Genomic DNA, 21,826 nt, shown 5'->3' on the forward strand with positions numbered 1-21,826 from the left:
ATGAAAAAAAAAAAAACGAAAGGGGTAACACTGTCGTTTTTTTTTCGGGTCGAAATTTTGAATTTCGATATCTCAGCTCTGGAAGGGTCTAGAGCCTCCATTTTTGCACTCAGGTCAAAGTCTCACAGCCCTCTATCATAATCCAGAGTTTTGAGAAGATTGGAGAAACTTAATTTTTCGCCCAAAAATGAAAAAAAACGAAAGGGGTAACACTGTCGTTTTTTTTTCGGGTCGAAATTTTGAGTTTTGATATCTCAGCTCTGGAAGGGTCTAGAGCCTCCATTTTTGCACTCAGGTGTAAGTCTCAGTGCCCTCTATCAGAATCCAAAGTTTCGAGAAGATTGGGGATACTTAATTTTTCGCCCAAAAAAAAAAAACGTAAGGGGTAACACTGTCGTTTTTTTTTTAGGGTCGAAATTTTGAGTTTCGATATCTCAGCTCTGGAAGGGTCTAGAGCCTCCATTTTTGCACTCAGGTGTAAGTCTCAGTGCCCTCTATCAGAATCCAGAGTTTCAAGAAGATTGGGGATACTTAATTTTTCACCCAAAAAAAAAACGTAAGGGGTAACACTGTCGTTTTTTTTTCGGGTCGAAATTTTGAGTTTCGATATCTCAGTTCTGGAAGGGTCTAGAGCCTCCATTTTTGCACTCAGGTGTAAGTCTCAGTGCCCTCTATCATAATCCAGAGTTTTGAGAAGATTGGAGAAACTTGATTTTTCGCCCAAAAACGCAAAAAAACGTAAGGGGTAACACTGTCGTTTTTTTTTTCGGGTCGAAATTTTGAATTTCTATATCTCAGCTCTGGAAGGGTCTAGAGCCACCATTTTTGCACTCAGGTCAAAGTCTCACAGCCCTCTATCATAATCCAGAGTTTTGAGAAGATTGGAGAAACTTAATTTTTCGCCCAAAAATGAAAAAAAAACGAAAGGGGTAACACTGTCGTTTTTTTTTCCGGTCGAAATTTTGAATTTCGATATCTCAGCTCTGGAAGGGTCTAGAGCCTCCATTTTTGCACTCAGGTCAAAGTCTCACAGCCCTCTATCATAATCCAGAGTTTTGAGAAGATTGGAGGAACTTAATTTTTCGCCCAAAAATGAAAAAAAAAACGAAAGGGGTAAACTGTCGTTTTTTTTTTCGGTCGAAATTTTGAATTTCGATATCTCAGCTCTGGAAGGGTCTAGAGCCTCCATTTTTGCACTCAGGTCAAAGTCTCACAGCCCTCTATCATAATCCAGAGTTTTGAGAAGATTGGAGAAACTTAATTTTTCGCCCAAAAATGAAAAAAAAAAACGAAAGGGGTAACACTGTCGTTTTTTTTTCGGGTCGAAATTTTGAATTTCGATATCTCAGCTCTGGAAGGGTCTAGAGCCTCCATTTTTGCACTCAGGTCAAAGTCTCACAGCACTCTATCATAATCCAGAGTTTTGAGAAGATTGGAGAAACTTAATTTTTCGCCCAAAAATGAAAAAAAAAAACGAAAGGGGTAACACTGTCGTTTTTTTTTCGGGTCGAAATTTTGAATTTCGATATCTCAGCTCTGGAAGGGTCTAGATCATCCATTTTTGCACTCAGGTCAAAGTCTCACAGCCCTCTATCATAATCCAGAGTTTTGAGAAGATTGGAGAAACTTAATTTTTCGCCCAAAAATGAAAAAAAACGAAAGGGGTAACACTGTCGTTTTTTTTTTCCGGTCGAAATTTTGAATTTCGATATCTCAGCTCTGGAAGGGTCTAGATCATCCGTTTTTGCACTCAGGTCAAAGTCTCACAGCCCTCTATCATAATCCAGAGTTTTGAGAAGATTGGAGAAACTTAATTTTTCGCCCAAAAATGAAAAAAAACGAAAGGGGTAACACTGTCGTTTTTTTTTCCGGTCGAAATTTTGAATTTCGATATCTCAGCTCTGGAAGGGTCTAGAGCCTCCATTTTTGCACTCAGGTCAAAGTCTCACAGTCCTCTATCATAATCCAGAGTTTTGAAAAGATTGGAGAAACTTAATTTTTCGCCCAAAAATGAAAAAAAAACGAAAGGGGTAACACTGTCGTTTTTTTTTTCGGGTCGAAATTTTGAATTTCGATATCTCAGCTCTGGAAGGGTCTAGAGCCTCCATTTTTGCACTCAGGTCAAAGTCTCACAGCCCTCTATCATAATCCAGAGTTTTGAGAAGATTGGAGAAACTTAATTTTTCGCCCAAAAATGAAAAAAAACGAAAGGGGTAACACTGTCGTTTTTTTTTCGGTCGAAATTTTGAATTTCGATATCTCAGCTCTGGAACGGTCTAGAGCCTCCGTTTTTGCACTCAGGTCAAAGTCTCACAGCCCTCTATCATAATCCAGAGTTTTGAGAAGATTGGAGAAACTTAATTTTTCGCCCAAAAATGAAAAAAAACGAAAGGGGTAACACTGTCGTTTTTTTTTTCCGGTCGAAATTTTGAATTTCGATATCTCAGCTCTGGAAGGGTCTAGAGCCTCCATTTTTGCACTCAGGTCAAAGTCTCACGGCCCTCTATCATAATCCAGAGTTTTGAGAAGATTGGAGAAACTTAATTTTTCGCCCAAAAATGAAAAAAAATGAAAGGGGTAACACTGTCGTTTTTTTTTCGGGTCGAAATTTTGAATTTCGATATCTCAGCTCTGGAAGGGTCTAGAGCCTCCATTTTTGCACTCAGGTCAAAGTCTCACGGCCCTCTATCAGAATCCAGAGTTTTGAGAAGATTGGAGAAACTTAATTTTTCGCCCGAAAACGAAAAAAACGAAAGGGGTAACACTGTCAGTTTTTTTTCGGGTCGAAATTTTGAATTTCGATATCTCAGCTCTGGAAGGGTCTAGAGCCTCCATTTTTGCACTCAGGTCAAAGTCTCGTGGCCCTCTATCAGAATCCAGAGTTTTGAGAAGATTGGAGAAACTTAATTTTTCGCCCAAAAATGAAAAAAAACGAAAGGGGTAACACTGTCGTTTTTTTTTCCGGTCGAAATTTTGAATTTCGATATCTCAGCTCTGGAAGGGTCTAGAGCCTCCATTTTTGCACTCAGGTCAAAGTCTCACAGCCCTCTATCATAATCCAGAGTTTTGAAAAGATTGGAGAAACTTAATTTTTCGCCAAAAAATGAAAAAAAACAAAAGGGGTAACACTGTCGTTTTTTTTTTCCGGTCGAAATTTTTAATTTCGATATCTCAGCTCTGGAAGGGTCTAGAGCCACCATTTTTGCACTCAGGTCAAAGTCTCACAGCCCTCTATCATAATCCAGAGTTTTGAGAAGATTGGAGAAACTTAATTTTTCGCCCAAAAATGAAAAAAAACGAAAGGGGTAACACTGTCGTTTTTTTTTTTGGTCGAAATTTTGAATTTCGATATCTCAGCTCTGGAAGGGTCTAGAGCCTCCATTTTTGCACTCAGGTCAAAGTCTCACAGCCCTCTATCATAATCCAGAGTTTTGAGAAGATTGGAGAAAATTAATTTTTCGCCCAAAAATGAAAAAAAACGAAAGGGGTAACACTGTCGTTTTTTTTTCGGGTCGAAATTTTGAATTTCGATATCTCAGCTCTGAAAGGGTCTAGAGCCTCCATTTTTGCACTCAGGTCAAAGTCTCACAGCCCTCTATCATAATCCAGAGTTTTGAGAAGATTGGAGAAACTTAATTTTTCGCCCAAAAATGAAAAAAAAACGAAAGGGTTAACACTGTCGTTTTTTTTTCGGGTCGAAATTTTGAATTTCGATATCTCAGCTCTGGAAGGGTCTAGAGCCTCCATTTTTGCACTCAGGTCAAAGTCTCACAGCCCTCTATCATAATCCAGAGTTTTGAGAAGATTGGAGAAACTTAATTTTTCGCCCAAAAATGAAAAAAAAACGAAAGGGGTAACACTGTCGTTTTTTTTTTCGGTCGAAATTTTGAATTTCGATATCTCAGCTCTGGAAGGGTCTAGAGCCTCCATTTTTGCACTCAGGTCAAAGTCTCACAGCCCTCTATCATAATCCAGAGTTTTGAGAAGATTGGAGAAACTTAATTTTTCGCCCAAAAATGAAAAAAAACGAAAGGGGTAACACTGTCGTTTTTTTTTTCAGGTCGAAATTTTGAATTTCGATATCTCAGCTCTGGAAGGGTCTAGAGCCTCCATTTTTGCACTCAGGTCAAAGTCTCACAGCCCTCTATCATAATCCAGAGTTTTGAGAAGATTGGAGAAACTTAATTTTTCACCCAAAAATGAAAAAAAAAAACGAAAGGGGTAACACTGTCGTTTTTTTTTTTCGGTCGAAATTTTGAATTTCGATATCTCAGCTCTGGAAGGGTCTAGAGCCTCCATTTTTGCACTCAGGTCAAAGTCTCACAGCCCTCTATCATAATCCAGAGTTTTGAGAAGATTGGAGAAACTTAATTTTTCGCCCAAAAATGAAAAAAAACGAAAGGGGTAACACTGTCGTTTTTTTTTTCGGGTCGAAATTTTGAGTTTTGATATCTCAGCTCTGGAAGGGTCTAGAGCCTCCATTTTTGCACTCAGGTGTAAGTCTCAGTGCCCTCTATCAGAATCCAAAGTTTCGAGAAGATTGGGGATACTTAATTTTTCGCCCCAAAAAAAAAAACGTAAGGGGTAACACTGTCGTTTTTTTTTTCGGGTCGAAATTTTGAGTTTCGATATCTCAGCTCTGGAAGGGTCTAGAGCCTCCATTTTTGCACTCAGGTGTAAGTCTCAGTGCCCTCTATCAGAATCCAGAGTTTCAAGAAGATTGGGGATACTTAATTTTTCACCCAAAAAAAAAACGTAAGGGGTAACACTGTCGTTTTTTTTTCGGGTCGAAATTTTGAGTTTCGATATCTCAGTTCTGGAAGGGTCTAGAGCCTCCATTTTTGCACTCAGGTGTAAGTCTCAGTGCCCTCTATCATAATCCAGAGTTTTGAGAAGATTGGAGAAACTTGATTTTTCGCCCAAAAACGCAAAAAAACGTAAGGGGTAACACTGTCGTTTTTTTTTCGGGTCGAAATTTTGAATTTCTATATCTCAGCTCTGGAAGGGTCTAGAGCCACCATTTTTGCACTCAGGTCAAAGTCTCACAGCCCTCTATCATAATCCAGAGTTTTGAGAAGATTGGAGAAACTTAATTTTTCGCCCAAAAATGAAAAAAAAACGAAAGGGGTAACACTGTCGTTTTTTTTTCCGGTCGAAATTTTTAATTTCGATATCTCAGCTCTGGAAGGGTCTAGAGCCACCATTTTTGCACTCAGGTCAAAGTCTCACAGCCCTCTATCATAATCCAGAGTTTTGAGAAGATTGGAGAAACTTAATTTTTCGCCCAAAAATGAAAAAAAACGAAAGGGGTAACACTGTCGTTTTTTTTTTTGGTCGAAATTTTGAATTTCGATATCTCAGCTCTGGAAGGGTCTAGAGCCTCCATTTTTGCACTCAGGTCAAAGTCTCACAGCCCTCTATCATAATCCAGAGTTTTGAGAAGATTGGAGAAAATTAATTTTTCGCCCAAAAATGAAAAAAAACGAAAGGGGTAACACTGTCGTTTTTTTTTCGGGTCGAAATTTTGAATTTCGATATCTCAGCTCTGAAAGGGTCTAGAGCCTCCATTTTTGCACTCAGGTCAAAGTCTCACAGCCCTCTATCATAATCCAGAGTTTTGAGAAGATTGGAGAAACTTAATTTTTCGCCCAAAAATGAAAAAAAAACGAAAGGGTTAACACTGTCGTTTTTTTTTCGGGTCGAAATTTTGAATTTCGATATCTCAGCTCTGGAAGGGTCTAGAGCCTCCATTTTTGCACTCAGGTCAAAGTCTCACAGCCCTCTATCATAATCCAGAGTTTTGAGAAGATTGGAGAAACTTAATTTTTCGCCCAAAAATGAAAAAAAAACGAAAGGGGTAACACTGTCGTTTTTTTTTTCGGTCGAAATTTTGAATTTCGATATCTCAGCTCTGGAAGGGTCTAGAGCCTCCATTTTTGCACTCAGGTCAAAGTCTCACAGCCCTCTATCATAATCCAGAGTTTTGAGAAGATTGGAGAAACTTAATTTTTCGCCCAAAAATGAAAAAAAACGAAAGGGGTAACACTGTCGTTTTTTTTTTCAGGTCGAAATTTTGAATTTCGATATCTCAGCTCTGGAAGGGTCTAGAGCCTCCATTTTTGCACTCAGGTCAAAGTCTCACAGCCCTCTATCATAATCCAGAGTTTTGAGAAGATTGGAGAAACTTAATTTTTCACCCAAAAATGAAAAAAAAAAACGAAAGGGGTAACACTGTCGTTTTTTTTTTTCGGTCGAAATTTTGAATTTCGATATCTCAGCTCTGGAAGGGTCTAGAGCCTCCATTTTTGCACTCAGGTCAAAGTCTCACAGCCCTCTATCATAATCCAGAGTTTTGAGAAGATTGGAGAAACTTAATTTTTCGCCCAAAAATGAAAAAAAACGAAAGGGGTAACACTGTCGTTTTTTTTTTCGGGTCGAAATTTTGAATTTCGATATCTCAGCTCTGGAAGGGTCTAGAGCCTCCATTTTTGCACTCAGGTCAAAGTCTCACAGCCCTCTATCATAATCCAGAGTTTTGAGAAGATTGGAGGAACTTAATTTTTCACCCAAAAATGAAAAAAAAAAACGAAAGGGGTAACACTGTCGTTTTTTTTTTTCGGTCGAAATTTTGAATTTCGATATCTCAGCTCTGGAAGGGTCTAGAGCCTCCATTTTTGCACTCAGGTCAAAGTCTCACAGCCCTCTATCATAATCCAGAGTTTTGAGAAGATTGGAGAAACTTAATTTTTCGCCCAAAAATGAAAAAAAACGAAAGGGGTAACACTGTCGTTTTTTTTTTCGGGTCGAAATTTTGAATTTCGATATCTCAGCTCTGGAAGGGTCTAGAGCCTCCATTTTTGCACTCAGGTCAAAGTCTCACAGCCCTCTATCATAATCCAGAGTTTTGAGAAGATTGGAGGAACTTAATTTTTCACCCAAAAATGAAAAAAAAACGAAAGGGGTAACACTGTCGTTTTTTTTTTCTGTCGAAATTTTGAATTTCGATATCTCAGCTCTGGAAGGGTCTAGAGCCTCCATTTTTGCACTCAGGTCAAAGTCTCACAGCCCTCTATCATAATCCAGAGTTTTGAGAAGATTGGAGAAACTTAATTTTTCGCCCAAAAATGAAAAAAAAAAAAACGAAAGGGGTAACACTGTCGTTTTTTTTTCGGGTCGAAATTTTGAATTTCGATATCTCAGCTCTGGAAGGGTCTAGAGCCTCCATTTTTGCACTCAGGTCAAAGTCTCACAGCCCTCTATCATAATCCAGAGTTTTGAGAAGATTGGAGAAACTTAATTTTTCGCCCAAAAATGAAAATAACGAAAGGGGTAACACTGTCGTTTTTTTTTCGGGTCGAAATTTTGAATTTCGATATCTCAGCTCTGGAAGGGTCTAGAGCCTCCATTTTTGCACTCAGGTCAAAGTCTCACAGCCCTCTATCATAATCCAGAGTTTTGAGAAGATTGGAGAAACTTAATTTTTCGCCCAAAAATGAAAAAAAACGAAAGGGGTAACACTGTCGTTTTTTTTTCGGGTCGAAATTTTGAGTTTTGATATCTCAGCTCTGGAAGGGTCTAGAGCCTCCATTTTTGCACTCAGGTGTAAGTCTCAGTGCCCTCTATCAGAATCCAAAGTTTCGAGAAGATTGGGGATACTTAATTTTTCGCCCCAAAAAAAAAAACGTAAGGGGTAACACTGTCGTTTTTTTTTTCGGGTCGAAATTTTGAGTTTCGATATCTCAGCTCTGGAAGGGTCTAGAGCCTCCATTTTTGCACTCAGGTGTAAGTCTCAGTGCCCTCTATCAGAATCCAGAGTTTCAAGAAGATTGGGGATACTTAATTTTTCACCCAAAAAAAAAACGTAAGGGGTAACACTGTCGTTTTTTTTTCGGGTCGAAATTTTGAGTTTCGATATCTCAGTTCTGGAAGGGTCTAGAGCCTCCATTTTTGCACTCAGGTGTAAGTCTCAGTGCCCTCTATCATAATCCAGAGTTTTGAGAAGATTGGAGAAACTTGATTTTTCGCCCAAAAACGCAAAAAAACGTAAGGGGTAACACTGTCGTTTTTTTTTCGGGTCGAAATTTTGAATTTCTATATCTCAGCTCTGGAAGGGTCTAGAGCCACCATTTTTGCACTCAGGTCAAAGTCTCACAGCCCTCTATCATAATCCAGAGTTTTGAGAAGATTGGAGAAACTTAATTTTTCGCCCAAAAATGAAAAAAAAACGAAAGGGGTAACACTGTCGTTTTTTTTTCCGGTCGAAATTTTGAATTTCGATATCTCAGCTCTGGAAGGGTCTAGAGCCTCCATTTTTGCACTCAGGTCAAAGTCTCACAGCCCTCTATCATAATCCAGAGTTTTGAGAAGATTGGAGGAACTTAATTTTTCGCCCAAAAATGAAAAAAAAACGAAAGGGGTAAACTGTCGTTTTTTTTTTCGGTCGAAATTTTGAATTTCGATATCTCAGCTCTGGAAGGGTCTAGAGCCTCCATTTTTGCACTCAGGTCAAAGTCTCACAGCCCTCTATCATAATCCAGAGTTTTGAGAAGATTGGAGAAACTTAATTTTTCGCCCAAAAATGAAAAAAAAAAAACGAAAGGGGTAACACTGTCGTTTTTTTTTCGGGTCGAAATTTTGAATTTCGATATCTCAGCTCTGGAAGGGTCTAGAGCCTCCATTTTTGCACTCAGGTCAAAGTCTCACAGCCCTCTATCATAATCCAGAGTTTTGAGAAGATTGGAGAAACTTAATTTTTCGCCCAAAAATTAAAATAACGAAAGGGGTAACACTGTCGTTTTTTTTTTTTCGGGTCGTAATTTTGAATTTCGATATCTCAGCTCTGGAAGGGTCTAGATCATCCATTTTTGCACTCAGGTCAAAGTCTCACAGCCCTCTATCATAATCCAGAGTTTTGAAAAGATTGGAGAAACTTAATTTTTCGCCCAAAAATGAAAAAAAAACAAAAGGGGTAACACTGTCGTTTTTTTTTCCGGTCGAAATTTTGAATTTCGATATCTCAGCTCTGGAAGGGTCTAGAGCCTCCATTTTTGTACTCAGGTCAAAGTCTCACAGCCCTCTATCATAATCCAGAGTTTTGAGAAGATTGGAGAAACTTAATTTTTCGCCAAAAAATGAAAAAAAAAAACCGAAAGGGGTAACACTGTCGTTTTTTTTTTCGGGTCGAAATTTTGAATTTCGATATCTCAGCTCTGGAAGGGTCTAGATCATCCATTTTTGCACTCAGGTCAAAGTCTCACAGCCCTCTATCATAATCCAGAGTTTTGAGAAGATTGGAGAAACTTAATTTTTCGCCCAAAAATAAAAAAAACCCAAAGGGGTAACACTGTCGTTTTTTTTTTCCGGGTCGAAATTTTGAATTTCGATATCTCAGCTCTGGAAGGGTCTAGATCATCCGTTTTTGCACTCAGGTCAAAGTCTCACAGCCCTCTATCATAATCCAGAGTTTTGAGAAGATTGGAGAAACTTAATTTTTCACCCAAAAATGAAAAAAAACGAAAGGGGTAACACTGTCGTTTTTTTTTTCGGTCGAAATTTTGAATTTCGATATCTCAGCTCTGGAAGGGTCTAGAGCCTCCATTTTTGCACTCAGGTCAAAGTCTCACAGCCCTCTATCATAATCCAGAGTTTTGAGAAGATTGGAGAAACTTAATTTTTCGCCCAAAAATGAAAAAAAAAAACGAAAGGGGTAACACTGTCGTTTTTTTTTTCGGGTCGAAATTTTGAATTTCGATATCTCAGCTCTGGAAGGGTCTAGAGCCTCCATTTTTGCACTCAGGTCAAAGTCTCACAACCCTCTATCATAATCCAGAATTTTGAGAAGATTGGAGAAACTTAATTTTTCACCCAAAAATGAAAAAAAACGAAAGGGGTAACACTGTCGTTTTTTTTTTTCGGTCGAAATTTTGAATTTCGATATCTCAGCTCTGGAAGGGTCTAGAGCCTCCATTTTTGCACTCAGGTCAAAGTCTCACAGCCCTCTATCATAATCCAGAGTTTTGAAAAGATTGGAGAAACTTAATTTTTCGCCCAAAAATGAAAAAAAAACGAAAGGGGTAACACTGTCGTTTTTTTTTTCGGTCGAAATTTTGAATTTCGATATCTCAGCTCTGGAAGGGTCTAGAGCCTCCATTTTTGCACTCAGGTCAAAGTCTCACAGCCCTCTATCATAATCCAGAGTTTTGAGAAGATTGGAGAAACTTAATTTTTCGCCCAAAAATGAAAAAAAACGAAAGGGGTAACACTGTCGGTTTTTTTTTCAGGTCGAAATTTTGAATTTCGATATCTCAGCTCTGGAAGGGTCTAGAGCCTCCATTTTTGCACTCAGGTCAAAGTCTCACAGCCCTCTATCATAATCCAGAGTTTTGAGAAGATTGGAGAAACTTAATTTTTCACCCAAAAATGAAAAAAAAAAACGAAAGGGGTAACACTGTCGTTTTTTTTTTTCGGTCGAAATTTTGAATTTCGATATCTCAGCTCTGGAAGGGTCTAGAGCCTCCATTTTTGCACTCAGGTCAAAGTCTCACAGCCCTCTATCATAATCCAGAGTTTTGAGAAGATTGGAGAAACTTAATTTTTCGCCCAAAAATGAAAAAAAACGAAAGGGGTAACACTGTCGTTTTTTTTTTCGGGTCGAAATTTTGAATTTCGATATCTCAGCTCTGGAAGGGTCTAGAGCCTCCATTTTTGCACTCAGGTCAAAGTCTCACAGCCCTCTATCATAATCCAGAGTTTTGAGAAGATTGGAGGAACTTAATTTTTCACCCAAAAATGAAAAAAAAAAACGAAAGGGGTAACACTGTCGTTTTTTTTTTTCGGTCGAAATTTTGAATTTCGATATCTCAGCTCTGGAAGGGTCTAGAGCCTCCATTTTTGCACTCAGGTCAAAGTCTCACAGCCCTCTATCATAATCCAGAGTTTTGAGAAGATTGGAGAAACTTAATTTTTCGCCCAAAAATGAAAAAAAACGAAAGGGGTAACACTGTCGTTTTTTTTTTTCGGGTCGAAATTTTGAATTTCGATATCTCAGCTCTGGAAGGGTCTAGAGCCTCCATTTTTGCACTCAGGTCAAAGTCTCACAGCCCTCTATCATAATCCAGAGTTTTGAGAAGATTGGAGGAACTTAATTTTTCACCCAAAAATGAAAAAAAAACGAAAGGGGTAACACTGTCGTTTTTTTTTTCTGTCGAAATTTTGAATTTCGATATCTCAGCTCTGGAAGGGTCTAGAGCCTCCATTTTTGCACTCAGGTCAAAGTCTCACAGCCCTCTATCATAATCCAGAGTTTTGAGAAGATTGGAGAAACTTAATTTTTCGCCCAAAAATGAAAAAAAAAAAAACGAAAGGGGTAACACTGTCGTTTTTTTTTCGGGTCGAAATTTTGAATTTCGATATCTCAGCTCTGGAAGGGTCTAGAGCCTCCATTTTTGCACTCAGGTCAAAGTCTCACAGCCCTCTATCATAATCCAGAGTTTTGAGAAGATTGGAGAAACTTAATTTTTCGCCCAAAAATGAAAATAACGAAAGGGGTAACACTGTCGTTTTTTTTTCGGGTCGAAATTTTGAATTTCGATATCTCAGCTCTGGAAGGGTCTAGAGCCTCCATTTTTGCACTCAGGTCAAAGTCTCACAGCCCTCTATCATAATCCAGAGTTTTGAGAAGATTGGAGAAACTTAATTTTTCGCCCAAAAATGAAAAAAAACGAAAGGGGTAACACTGTCGTTTTTTTTTCGGGTCGAAATTTTGAGTTTTGATATCTCAGCTCTGGAAGGGTCTAGAGCCTCCATTTTTGCACTCAGGTGTAAGTCTCAGTGCCCTCTATCAGAATCCAAAGTTTCGAGAAGATTGGGGATACTTAATTTTTCGCCCCAAAAAAAAAAACGTAAGGGGTAACACTGTCGTTTTTTTTTTCGGGTCGAAATTTTGAGTTTCGATATCTCAGCTCTGGAAGGGTCTAGAGCCTCCATTTTTGCACTCAGGTGTAAGTCTCAGTGCCCTCTATCAGAATCCAGAGTTTCAAGAAGATTGGGGATACTTAATTTTTCACCCAAAAAAAAAACGTAAGGGGTAACACTGTCGTTTTTTTTTCGGGTCGAAATTTTGAGTTTCGATATCTCAGTTCTGGAAGGGTCTAGAGCCTCCATTTTTGCACTCAGGTGTAAGTCTCAGTGCCCTCTATCATAATCCAGAGTTTTGAGAAGATTGGAGAAACTTGATTTTTCGCCCAAAAACGCAAAAAAACGTAAGGGGTAACACTGTCGTTTTTTTTTCGGGTCGAAATTTTGAATTTCTATATCTCAGCTCTGGAAGGGTCTAGAGCCACCATTTTTGCACTCAGGTCAAAGTCTCACAGCCCTCTATCATAATCCAGAGTTTTGAGAAGATTGGAGAAACTTAATTTTTCGCCCAAAAATGAAAAAAAAACGAAAGGGGTAACACTGTCGTTTTTTTTTCCGGTCGAAATTTTGAATTTCGATATCTCAGCTCTGGAAGGGTCTAGAGCCTCCATTTTTGCACTCAGGTCAAAGTCTCACAGCCCTCTATCATAATCCAGAGTTTTGAGAAGATTGGAGGAACTTAATTTTTCGCCCAAAAATGAAAAAAAAACGAAAGGGGTAAACTGTCGTTTTTTTTTTCGGTCGAAATTTTGAATTTCGATATCTCAGCTCTGGAAGGGTCTAGAGCCTCCATTTTTGCACTCAGGTCAAAGTCTCACAGCCCTCTATCATAATCCAGAGTTTTGAGAAGATTGGAGAAACTTAATTTTTCGCCCAAAAATGAAAAAAAAAAAACGAAAGGGGTAACACTGTCGTTTTTTTTTCGGGTCGAAATTTTGAATTTCGATATCTCAGCTCTGGAAGGGTCTAGAGCCTCCATTTTTGCACTCAGGTCAAAGTCTCACAGCCCTCTATCATAATCCAGAGTTTTGAGAAGATTGGAGAAACTTAATTTTTCGCCCAAAAATTAAAATAACGAAAGGGGTAACACTGTCGTTTTTTTTTTTTCGGGTCGTAATTTTGAATTTCGATATCTCAGCTCTGGAAGGGTCTAGATCATCCATTTTTGCACTCAGGTCAAAGTCTCACAGCCCTCTATCATAATCCAGAGTTTTGAAAAGATTGGAGAAACTTAATTTTTCGCCCAAAAATGAAAAAAAAACAAAAGGGGTAACACTGTCGTTTTTTTTTCCGGTCGAAATTTTGAATTTCGATATCTCAGCTCTGGAAGGGTCTAGAGCCTCCATTTTTGTACTCAGGTCAAAGTCTCACAGCCCTCTATCATAATCCAGAGTTTTGAGAAGATTGGAGAAACTTAATTTTTCGCCAAAAAATGAAAAAAAAAAACCGAAAGGGGTAACACTGTCGTTTTTTTTTTCGGGTCGAAATTTTGAATTTCGATATCTCAGCTCTGGAAGGGTCTAGATCATCCATTTTTGCACTCAGGTCAAAGTCTCACAGCCCTCTATCATAATCCAGAGTTTTGAGAAGATTGGAGAAACTTAATTTTTCGCCCAAAAATAAAAAAAACCCAAAGGGGTAACACTGTCGTTTTTTTTTTCCGGGTCGAAATTTTGAATTTCGATATCTCAGCTCTGGAAGGGTCTAGATCATCCGTTTTTGCACTCAGGTCAAAGTCTCACAGCCCTCTATCATAATCCAGAGTTTTGAGAAGATTGGAGAAACTTAATTTTTCACCCAAAAATGAAAAAAAACGAAAGGGGTAACACTGTCGTTTTTTTTTTCGGTCGAAATTTTGAATTTCGATATCTCAGCTCTGGAAGGGTCTAGAGCCTCCATTTTTGCACTCAGGTCAAAGTCTCACAGCCCTCTATCATAATCCAGAGTTTTGAGAAGATTGGAGAAACTTAATTTTTCGCCCAAAAATGAAAAAAAAAAACGAAAGGGGTAACACTGTCGTTTTTTTTTTCGGGTCGAAATTTTGAATTTCGATATCTCAGCTCTGGAAGGGTCTAGAGCCTCCATTTTTGCACTCAGGTCAAAGTCTCACAACCCTCTATCATAATCCAGAATTTTGAGAAGATTGGAGAAACTTAATTTTTCACCCAAAAATGAAAAAAAACGAAAGGGGTAACACTGTCGTTTTTTTTTTTCGGTCGAAATTTTGAATTTCGATATCTCAGCTCTGGAAGGGTCTAGAGCCTCCATTTTTGCACTCAGGTCAAAGTCTCACAGCCCTCTATCATAATCCAGAGTTTTGAAAAGATTGGAGAAACTTAATTTTTCACCCAAAAATGAAAAAAACGAAAGGGGTAACACTGTCGTTTTTTTTTTGGGTCGAAATTTTGAATTTCGATATCTCAGCTCTGGAAGGGTCTAGAGCCTCCATTTTTGCACTCAGGTCAAAGTCTCACAGCCCTCTATCATAATCCAGAGTTTTGAGAAGATTGGAGAAACTTAATTTTTCACCCAAAAATGAAAAAAAACGAAAGGGGTAACACTGTCGTTTTTTTTTTCGGTCGAAATTTTGAATTTCGATATCTCAGCTCTGGAAGGGTCTAGAGCCTCCATTTTTGCACTCAGGTCAAAGTCTCACGGCCCTCTATCATAATCCAGAGTTTTGAGAAGATTGGAGAAACTTAATTTTTCGCCCAAAAATGAAAAAAAAACGAAAGGGGTAACACTGTCGTTTTTTTTTCGGGTCGAAATTTTGAATTTCGATATCTCAGCTCTGGAAGAGTCTAGAGCCTCCATTTTTGCACTCAGGTCAAAGTCTCACAGCCCTCTATCATAATCCAGAGTTTTGAGAAGATTGGAGAAACTTAATTTTTCGCCCAAAAATGAAAAAAAAACGAAAGGGGTAACACTGTCGTTTTTTTTTTCGGTCGAAATTTTGAATTTCGATATCTCAGCTCTGGAACGGTCTAGAGCCTCCGTTTTTGCACTCAGGTCAAAGTCTCACAGCCCTCTATCATAATCCAGAGTTTTGAGAAGATTGGAGAAACTTAATTTTTCGCCCAAAAATGAAAAAAAAACGAAAGGGGTAACACTGTCGTTTTTTTTTTCGGTCGAAATTTTGAATTTCGATATCTCAGCTCTGGAACGGTCTAGAGCCTCCGTTTTTGCACTCAGGTCAAAGTCTCACAGCCCTCTATCATAATCCAGAGTTTTGAGAAGATTGGAGAAACTTAATTTTTCGCCCAAAAATGAAAAAAAAACGAAAGGGGTAACACTGTCGTTTTTTTTTCCGGTCGAAATTTTGAATTTCGATATCTCAGCTCTGGAAGGGTCTAGAGCCTCCATTTTTGCACTCAGGTCAAAGTCTCACGGCCCTCTATCATAATCCAGAGTTTTGAGAAGATTGGAGAAACTTAATTTTTCGCCCAAAAATGAAAAAAAAACGAAAGGGGTAACACTGTCGTTTTTTTTTCGGGTCGAAATTTTGAATTTCGATATCTCAGCTCTGGAAGGGTCTAGAGCCTCCATTTTTGCACTCAGGTCAAAGTCTCACAGCCCTCTATCATAATCCAGAGTTTTGAGAAGATTGGAGAAACTTAATTTTTCGCCCAAAAATGAAAATAACGAAAGGGGTAACACTGTCGTTTTTTTTTTCGGGTCGAAATTTTGAATTTCGATATCTCAGCTCTGGAAGGGTCTAGATCATCCATTTTTGCACTCAGGTCAAAGTCTCACAGCCCTCTATCATAATCCAGAGTTTTGAAAAGATTTGAGAAACTTAATTTTTCGCCCAAAAATGAAAAAAAAACGAAAGGGGTAACACTGTCGTTTTTTTTTCGGGTCGAAATTTTGAATTTCGATATCTCAGCTCTGGAAGGGTCTAGATCATCCATTTTTGCACTCAGGTCAAAGTCTCACAGCCCTCTATCATAATCCAGAGTTTTGAAAAGATTTGAGAAACTTAATTTTTCGCCCAAAAATGAAAAAAAAACGAAAGGGGTAACACTGTCGTTTTTTTTTCGGGTCGAAATTTTGAATTTCGATATCTCAGCTCTGGAAGGGTCTAGAGCCTCCATTTTTGCACTCAGGTCAAAGTCTCACAGCCCTCTATCATAATCCAGAGTTTTGAGAAGATTGGAGAAACTTAATTTTTCAGATCAAAAAAAAAAAACGAAAGGGGTACCACCATCGAAATTTTGAGTTTCTCTGATCTTCTTCAAACTCTGGATTCTGATAGAGGGACAAGAGACTTAGACCTGAGTGCAAAAATGGAGGCTCTAGACCCTTCCAGAGCTGAGATATCAAGATATTTATAATAGCATAAATGCTACGTGGGATCTCAATATCTCAATGTTTTATATATATATATATATATATATATATATAAATACACACACATGCTTGTATATATTTAAGAAATTTTTCATGTATATACTGTACATAGGTTTATATATAATTTATATTATATATAAATATTTTAAATAATATTTTGTGTGTATTTATATAAAATAATTATACACAGTGCACCCACATATACTGTATTATGTAAACACAAACTTTTATTTTGGATGTGATTAATCGCGATTAATCGTTTGAAAAATAGCTTTGTATGTGCACTTTTGTACAAGCAAAATTTTTCATTTTCATAAAATACCTAGTCGACTTTACATTACTTTAATGTATTCTTCCAACGAAAACAAAATCAAACCAAACTACACATTTTTATACACTCTTTTATTGAGCTTTTAATGATGCTAGCATTATTTTTTTGCAACAGTGTGAAGGATCGTGTGACAAAAACGGAAAAATCCAGCTTCGCTATCACAGGAAGAAATTACACTTTAAATATATTAAAATAGACAAGAGTTAATTTAAATTGTAAAAAATATTTTAAAATAAAATTACGGTTTTACTGTATTTTTTACAAAATAATTGCAGCCATGGTGAGCATAAGATACTTACTAATTAACATGACTAATTATTAAACATTAATAAAATATTAATTATTAAACATTATTTAAAAAATAATGTTTTTTAAAAAAAAATAATGCACGCATAAGTTCCGCGTTTGACACAAGGCTGCTCTTCAGTTTCCGGTTGGGGAGATTTAAAGCGGAGGAAAATTTACTGTCCTCCCGTCTTTGAAGCGAAACTTTAATACGTTTAGATGTCATTTTGTATATAGTTATGTTTATTTAATAGGGCTGTCAAACAATTAATCGTGATTAATCGCATCCAAAATAAAAGTTTGTGTTGACATAATATATGTGGGTGCACTGTGTATAATTATCTTATATATGTAAATACACACACATGCATGTATATATTTAAGAAATATTTTCATGTATATACTGTATATAGATTTATATTATATAAAAATATAAATATTGTATATATAAATAATATTTTTTTCTTAAATATACATGCATGTGTGTGTGTATTTATATATATATATATATATATATATAAAATAATTATACACAGTGCACCCACATATATTATGTATACACAAACTTTTATTTTGGATGCGATTAATCGCGATTAATTGTTTGACAGCCCTACTATTTAATATAATAAACAAAAAGCATAAACAAAATGAGGGGTGTCTGTTTTTGTGACTAATGTTTCTTTAGTATAGCCATAGTCTATAAAAACCAATATAAATTCTCGGTATAGCATTGGACTCTACGATCAACGTAAGTAATCCAGCATCCTTAGACCTTCACCAGAAATACCGCCGTGCATAGAGTCCATTAAATGATTTGTGGAGTTATGTTAGCTTTTATTTATCTCTTGTACACTTATTAGTTTTGAAAGCGCATGAGGTTACTCACAGAGCATCCGTCGACGAGGGCTTTGATGTAGGGACTGGTCTCGTAGCTCAGCTCTTCATCGTTGGCTCCCTGGAAGTGTAGCGCCCGCTGGTAACCGCCGTCGGTCGTGAGGTCAGCCCAGGCCACTGACCGGTGGCAGTGGTAGGTTAGGTTTTGACGGGCCTGGACGCTGAGCAACCGCAAGAATCCCAGCTGGACGACACCTACAGGCTCTCCACTCAAGTCAACATAGGAAAACTACAACACAAAGGAAAATATTAATTAATAATTCAAAATACATTAAGCTTGACACCACTTTAAGCTTGAGATTTTGCTATCTAACAGGGTGTTCACACTGAATTAATTGGAAATGGAAATTATGGATGCTTTGTTATTGAAAATCACTTTCAATGTGAATACCTTTAATTGATACAATAGCTTTTTCATGTTTATTAGTTGTCTAAATTAAACATACAGATATGATTTCAAAGAGTTTGAGGCAATAAACTCACCTTGTCACCATTTGCAAACTGACTGTACCAGGACCCAGGCTTTTCCTTTGGCCAGGAGTTCATCTTTACCTATTGGACAAATTAAACAGGATTCAGAAGTTCAGATTTCTTAAATCTTATGTTTAAACATATAAAAGTGAATGACTGCTAGTTCTTACATTCTCCACTGCTTTGCTGGGATACAGGCACGTCTCTCCACCGGCAGTGAAGTTACAGTAAACTCTAAAAGAGTCGCGGGCGCAGCCTTGATTTGGATCAACCCAGTACTCGCCTGAAGAAAAGAATCATAATGATTCGATCACCGTTGGCCATTGAATGTGTCTATCACGTAATAATCATGATGTCATACCGTCTTTCAGATCTGGTTGGCTGAGGTGGAGGTCCTGGCAGGTGCGGGCCGGGCTTTCCTGCGTTCCCAGCGGGAAGCGCATGCTCTCGATCTCCTGGCGCAGGGAATTGAGCGAGCCGAAGATCTCCTCCATCCCTTCATTACCGGTCAGGAACTCTGTGCCCGTGGCGTCGGCAGCCTCAGTGTCAGTCTCAGACAGCATCTTACTGGCGTCGATGGAGCGCTTGGACTTCTTGGGGATCTGAATGGGCAGCGGCTGGATGACATCACCAGGGGGACCCTAAAGCAAAAGAAGAATTCAGCTGAATTTCATGGACGCAGGAACTCTGGGACATGCTGATCTCCTTTAATCTGTCTCAAATGATTGATATATTGCATTTTATACTGTAGATCACACACTCACCGGTGGTCCTGGTGGTCCTTGCACACCTTTTTCTCCTTTAGCACCAGCTCCACCCTGTACCACAGAGATAAGATACACAATTATTAAGACAAAATGTGTCAATGTATAATGCTTTATTTTAACATTACTGCACATAATATGGCTCATGATATACTTCTCACACTCATCTGCAGACATTTTATGTTAAGTACAAATATTTAAGGAAGGATTTTACATGGGTTACTCACAGTGGCACCTTTAGCTCCTTTGAAACCCCTCGGACCCTGTGAGAAACATCACATCCATTCAGCTTTAATCAAACAAACCAATGTTTCGAGAGTTTTGATGCTTCAGAGCTCAAGTTGTGTACTCATAGTTTCAAGAATATTTCCAGAAAATTCTGAATTTGGTATGATAAACAGCACTACAAAACTGAGAAATGGTAAAAGGTTTACTCACAGCCATACCAGCAGGACCGGCAGGGCCAAGAGGGCCAGTGCCTCCAGACATACCCTAAAATAAAATAAAACTAAAATAAATACCCTAAAATAAAACATATCAAGAAATGAAAAAAGATGATATTTTATTTTATGATATAGGGTATGAACTAGGAATGTTTTGCATGTATGTAAAAAAAAGGTTTGGAGTTGGTAAGACGTTTTAATTTTTTTGAAAGAAGTCTCTTATACTCACTAAGGCTGCATTTATTTGAAGAAGAAAAATACAGTAAGAGAGCAATATTGTGAAATGCCATTACACTTTTTTCTATTTTAACATATTTTAAAGTGTAATTGATTCCTGTGATGGCAAAGCTGAAATTTCTCTTCAGAAATCATTCTAAAATGACGGATATGCTGATTATGTGCTCAAGAGAAATTTCTTATTATCAGTGTTGAAAACACATGCTGCTTCATATTTTTGTGGAATGCATTTTCTACAGAATTCTTAGATAAAAATAAAAGCTTAGATGTTTTTTTATATGAAACTGAAACCTTTTGTAACATTATAAATGTTTTTACTGTGACCTTTGATCAATTGAATGCATCATTTCTGAATAAAAGTATTCATTTCTATTAAAAAAAATCTTTTAAACAGTCGTGTATATTTTCCAGTGGTCTGATTTTGATGTGTAGACTTGACCAGACTTCACACACCGTTTCTCCCTTGGGTCCTGTTGATCCCTGGGGTCCTGGCATGCCTCGGTCTCCCTTCTCTCCTTGTTCTCCTGGAGGCCCAATCAGACCAAGCATACCTGGATGTCCCTTCTCACCCTTAGCACCAGGGTCACCACGAAGACCAAGTAGACCTGGAGGACCCTGTGAGAGGAGGAGAAAGCATTTTAGTATTACATATTATCTTATAATAGTTTCATGAATCAATACTCATATATTCAATACTCAATCCATTACTGCATTTTTGATAATGCAGAAGGTCTTACCAAAGGTCCAGAGGGTCCTTTCTGGCCAGCAGCACCTGGGGAACCTTGCTCACCCTGTTTATCAGAACATCATTTAGTTAAATGAGCATAACTTTTACAGAAATTAAACAATTCTGATTGGATAACTGTCATATCATACCACTGATCCAGGCAACCCTCTCAGACCTTCAGTTCCTGGTTTTCCTGGTGGACCCTGTGCCCCAACAGGGCCGGTCTTTCCTGGAGGGCCGAGGGCACCTGAATCGCCCTAGATATAACAGAAAGATTACAGGAGGAAAAGAACCACAGAACGTCTGTCGTATTATTTCTCAATTCTATAGTCTTACCTTGCTTCCTTTCTCTCCTTGACGACCCTCTGGTCCCCTTGTACCTGCAGGACCCTAAAATATGAACATTAACACACAATTAGAGTCCAGAAATATGCCTTCTTATAAGATCCTCTATAATATTTATTGTATATCAGATATGTAAACATAATATTACAACTAGATCAAGATCAAGGTGCTCTTACTCTCTTTCCTGGAGGTCCAGGAGGTCCGTTCTCACCAGTCGGTCCAGGTGAACCCTAAAGTAAATACAACATGCTGATTAAGACCTCATAAGGGCCAGTATGATTAAGGAAGATGTGTGTGGAAAATGATCACTCACAGCTTCTCCTTGTTCTCCGTCCTCTCCTCGGTCGCCCTTTGCACCATCTTGGCCCTGTAAGAGAGGTATAATAGTTGGAACACTGAGCAATGATGAATCATATACTATAATAAGACCAGGAACATGTATGACGAATGTACAAAGGACCTCATTTATGCTGATTTTAAGTATCATGTATTAGTATATAAATGATAATGGCTCTACTCACTCGTGGTCCAACTTCACCAGGCGGGCCTGGATCTCCAGGGAAACCAACAGGACCCTAAAAAATACAAATATCAGCTGCTGAAGAGTCACAGAAAGACCTATCTCTTGTTCATCACATTTAACACATACAGGGTTTCCTTTGGGTCCATCATCTCCAGTGGGTCCCTTTCCACCAGCAGGACCAGCGGTGCCAGGCTGCCCGGACTCTCCCTTCTCACCACGCTCTCCTCTCGGGCCCTGTCATTGGATAAGCAAACCAATGAAATGTTAGCTGTGATTATATCTAATAAATATAAATGTTAGTATTTCTGATGACAAAAATGTTTAATGGTCACCATTTTTCCTGGCTCTCCACCAACACCAGGGGGTCCAGATTCACCAGGCTCACCCTGTCAATACAAATAAAACGCTCATCAGAACAATCATATAGTTGTCATCCATTCACAAAGTTGAACTGTTTTATACTTGCCTTCTCTCCTAAGGGACCTGGATTACCCAAACCTCCTGGAGGACCTTGAGGACCCTGCAATACGAACAAACAAA

At 38.2% G+C, this 21,826-nt stretch overlaps 1 protein-coding gene across 2 annotated transcripts in view; it reads right to left on the reverse strand.

Moving 5' to 3' along the window:
• Positions 1 to 21,826, reverse strand: part of col11a2 (collagen, type XI, alpha 2) — a 67,415-nt gene that overhangs the window by 17,844 nt on the left and 27,745 nt on the right. For both annotated transcript variants that reach the window (XM_089123356.1, XM_089123355.1), the window contains 17 exons: positions 21,753 to 21,806; positions 21,619 to 21,672; positions 21,413 to 21,520; positions 21,285 to 21,338; positions 21,077 to 21,130; positions 20,940 to 20,993; positions 20,755 to 20,808; positions 20,568 to 20,675; positions 20,429 to 20,482; positions 20,145 to 20,306; positions 19,450 to 19,503; positions 19,239 to 19,274; positions 19,012 to 19,065; positions 18,609 to 18,888; positions 18,418 to 18,530; positions 18,260 to 18,328; positions 17,769 to 18,005 (listed from right to left, as the gene is read on the reverse strand). In XM_089123356.1, coding sequence (XP_088979482.1) covers positions 17,769 to 18,005; positions 18,260 to 18,328; positions 18,418 to 18,530; positions 18,609 to 18,888; positions 19,012 to 19,065; positions 19,239 to 19,274; positions 19,450 to 19,503; positions 20,145 to 20,306; positions 20,429 to 20,482; positions 20,568 to 20,675; positions 20,755 to 20,808; positions 20,940 to 20,993; positions 21,077 to 21,130; positions 21,285 to 21,338; positions 21,413 to 21,520; positions 21,619 to 21,672; positions 21,753 to 21,806 — 1,599 coding nt within the window. The remainder of the gene's footprint in view (positions 1 to 17,768; positions 18,006 to 18,259; positions 18,329 to 18,417; positions 18,531 to 18,608; positions 18,889 to 19,011; positions 19,066 to 19,238; positions 19,275 to 19,449; positions 19,504 to 20,144; positions 20,307 to 20,428; positions 20,483 to 20,567; positions 20,676 to 20,754; positions 20,809 to 20,939; positions 20,994 to 21,076; positions 21,131 to 21,284; positions 21,339 to 21,412; positions 21,521 to 21,618; positions 21,673 to 21,752; positions 21,807 to 21,826) is intronic.

This window comes from Pimephales promelas, chromosome 18 (assembly GCF_988280905.1).
Source record: "Pimephales promelas chromosome 18, fPimPro1.hap1.1, whole genome shotgun sequence".
Lineage (NCBI taxonomy): Eukaryota > Metazoa > Chordata > Actinopteri > Cypriniformes > Leuciscidae > Pimephales > Pimephales promelas.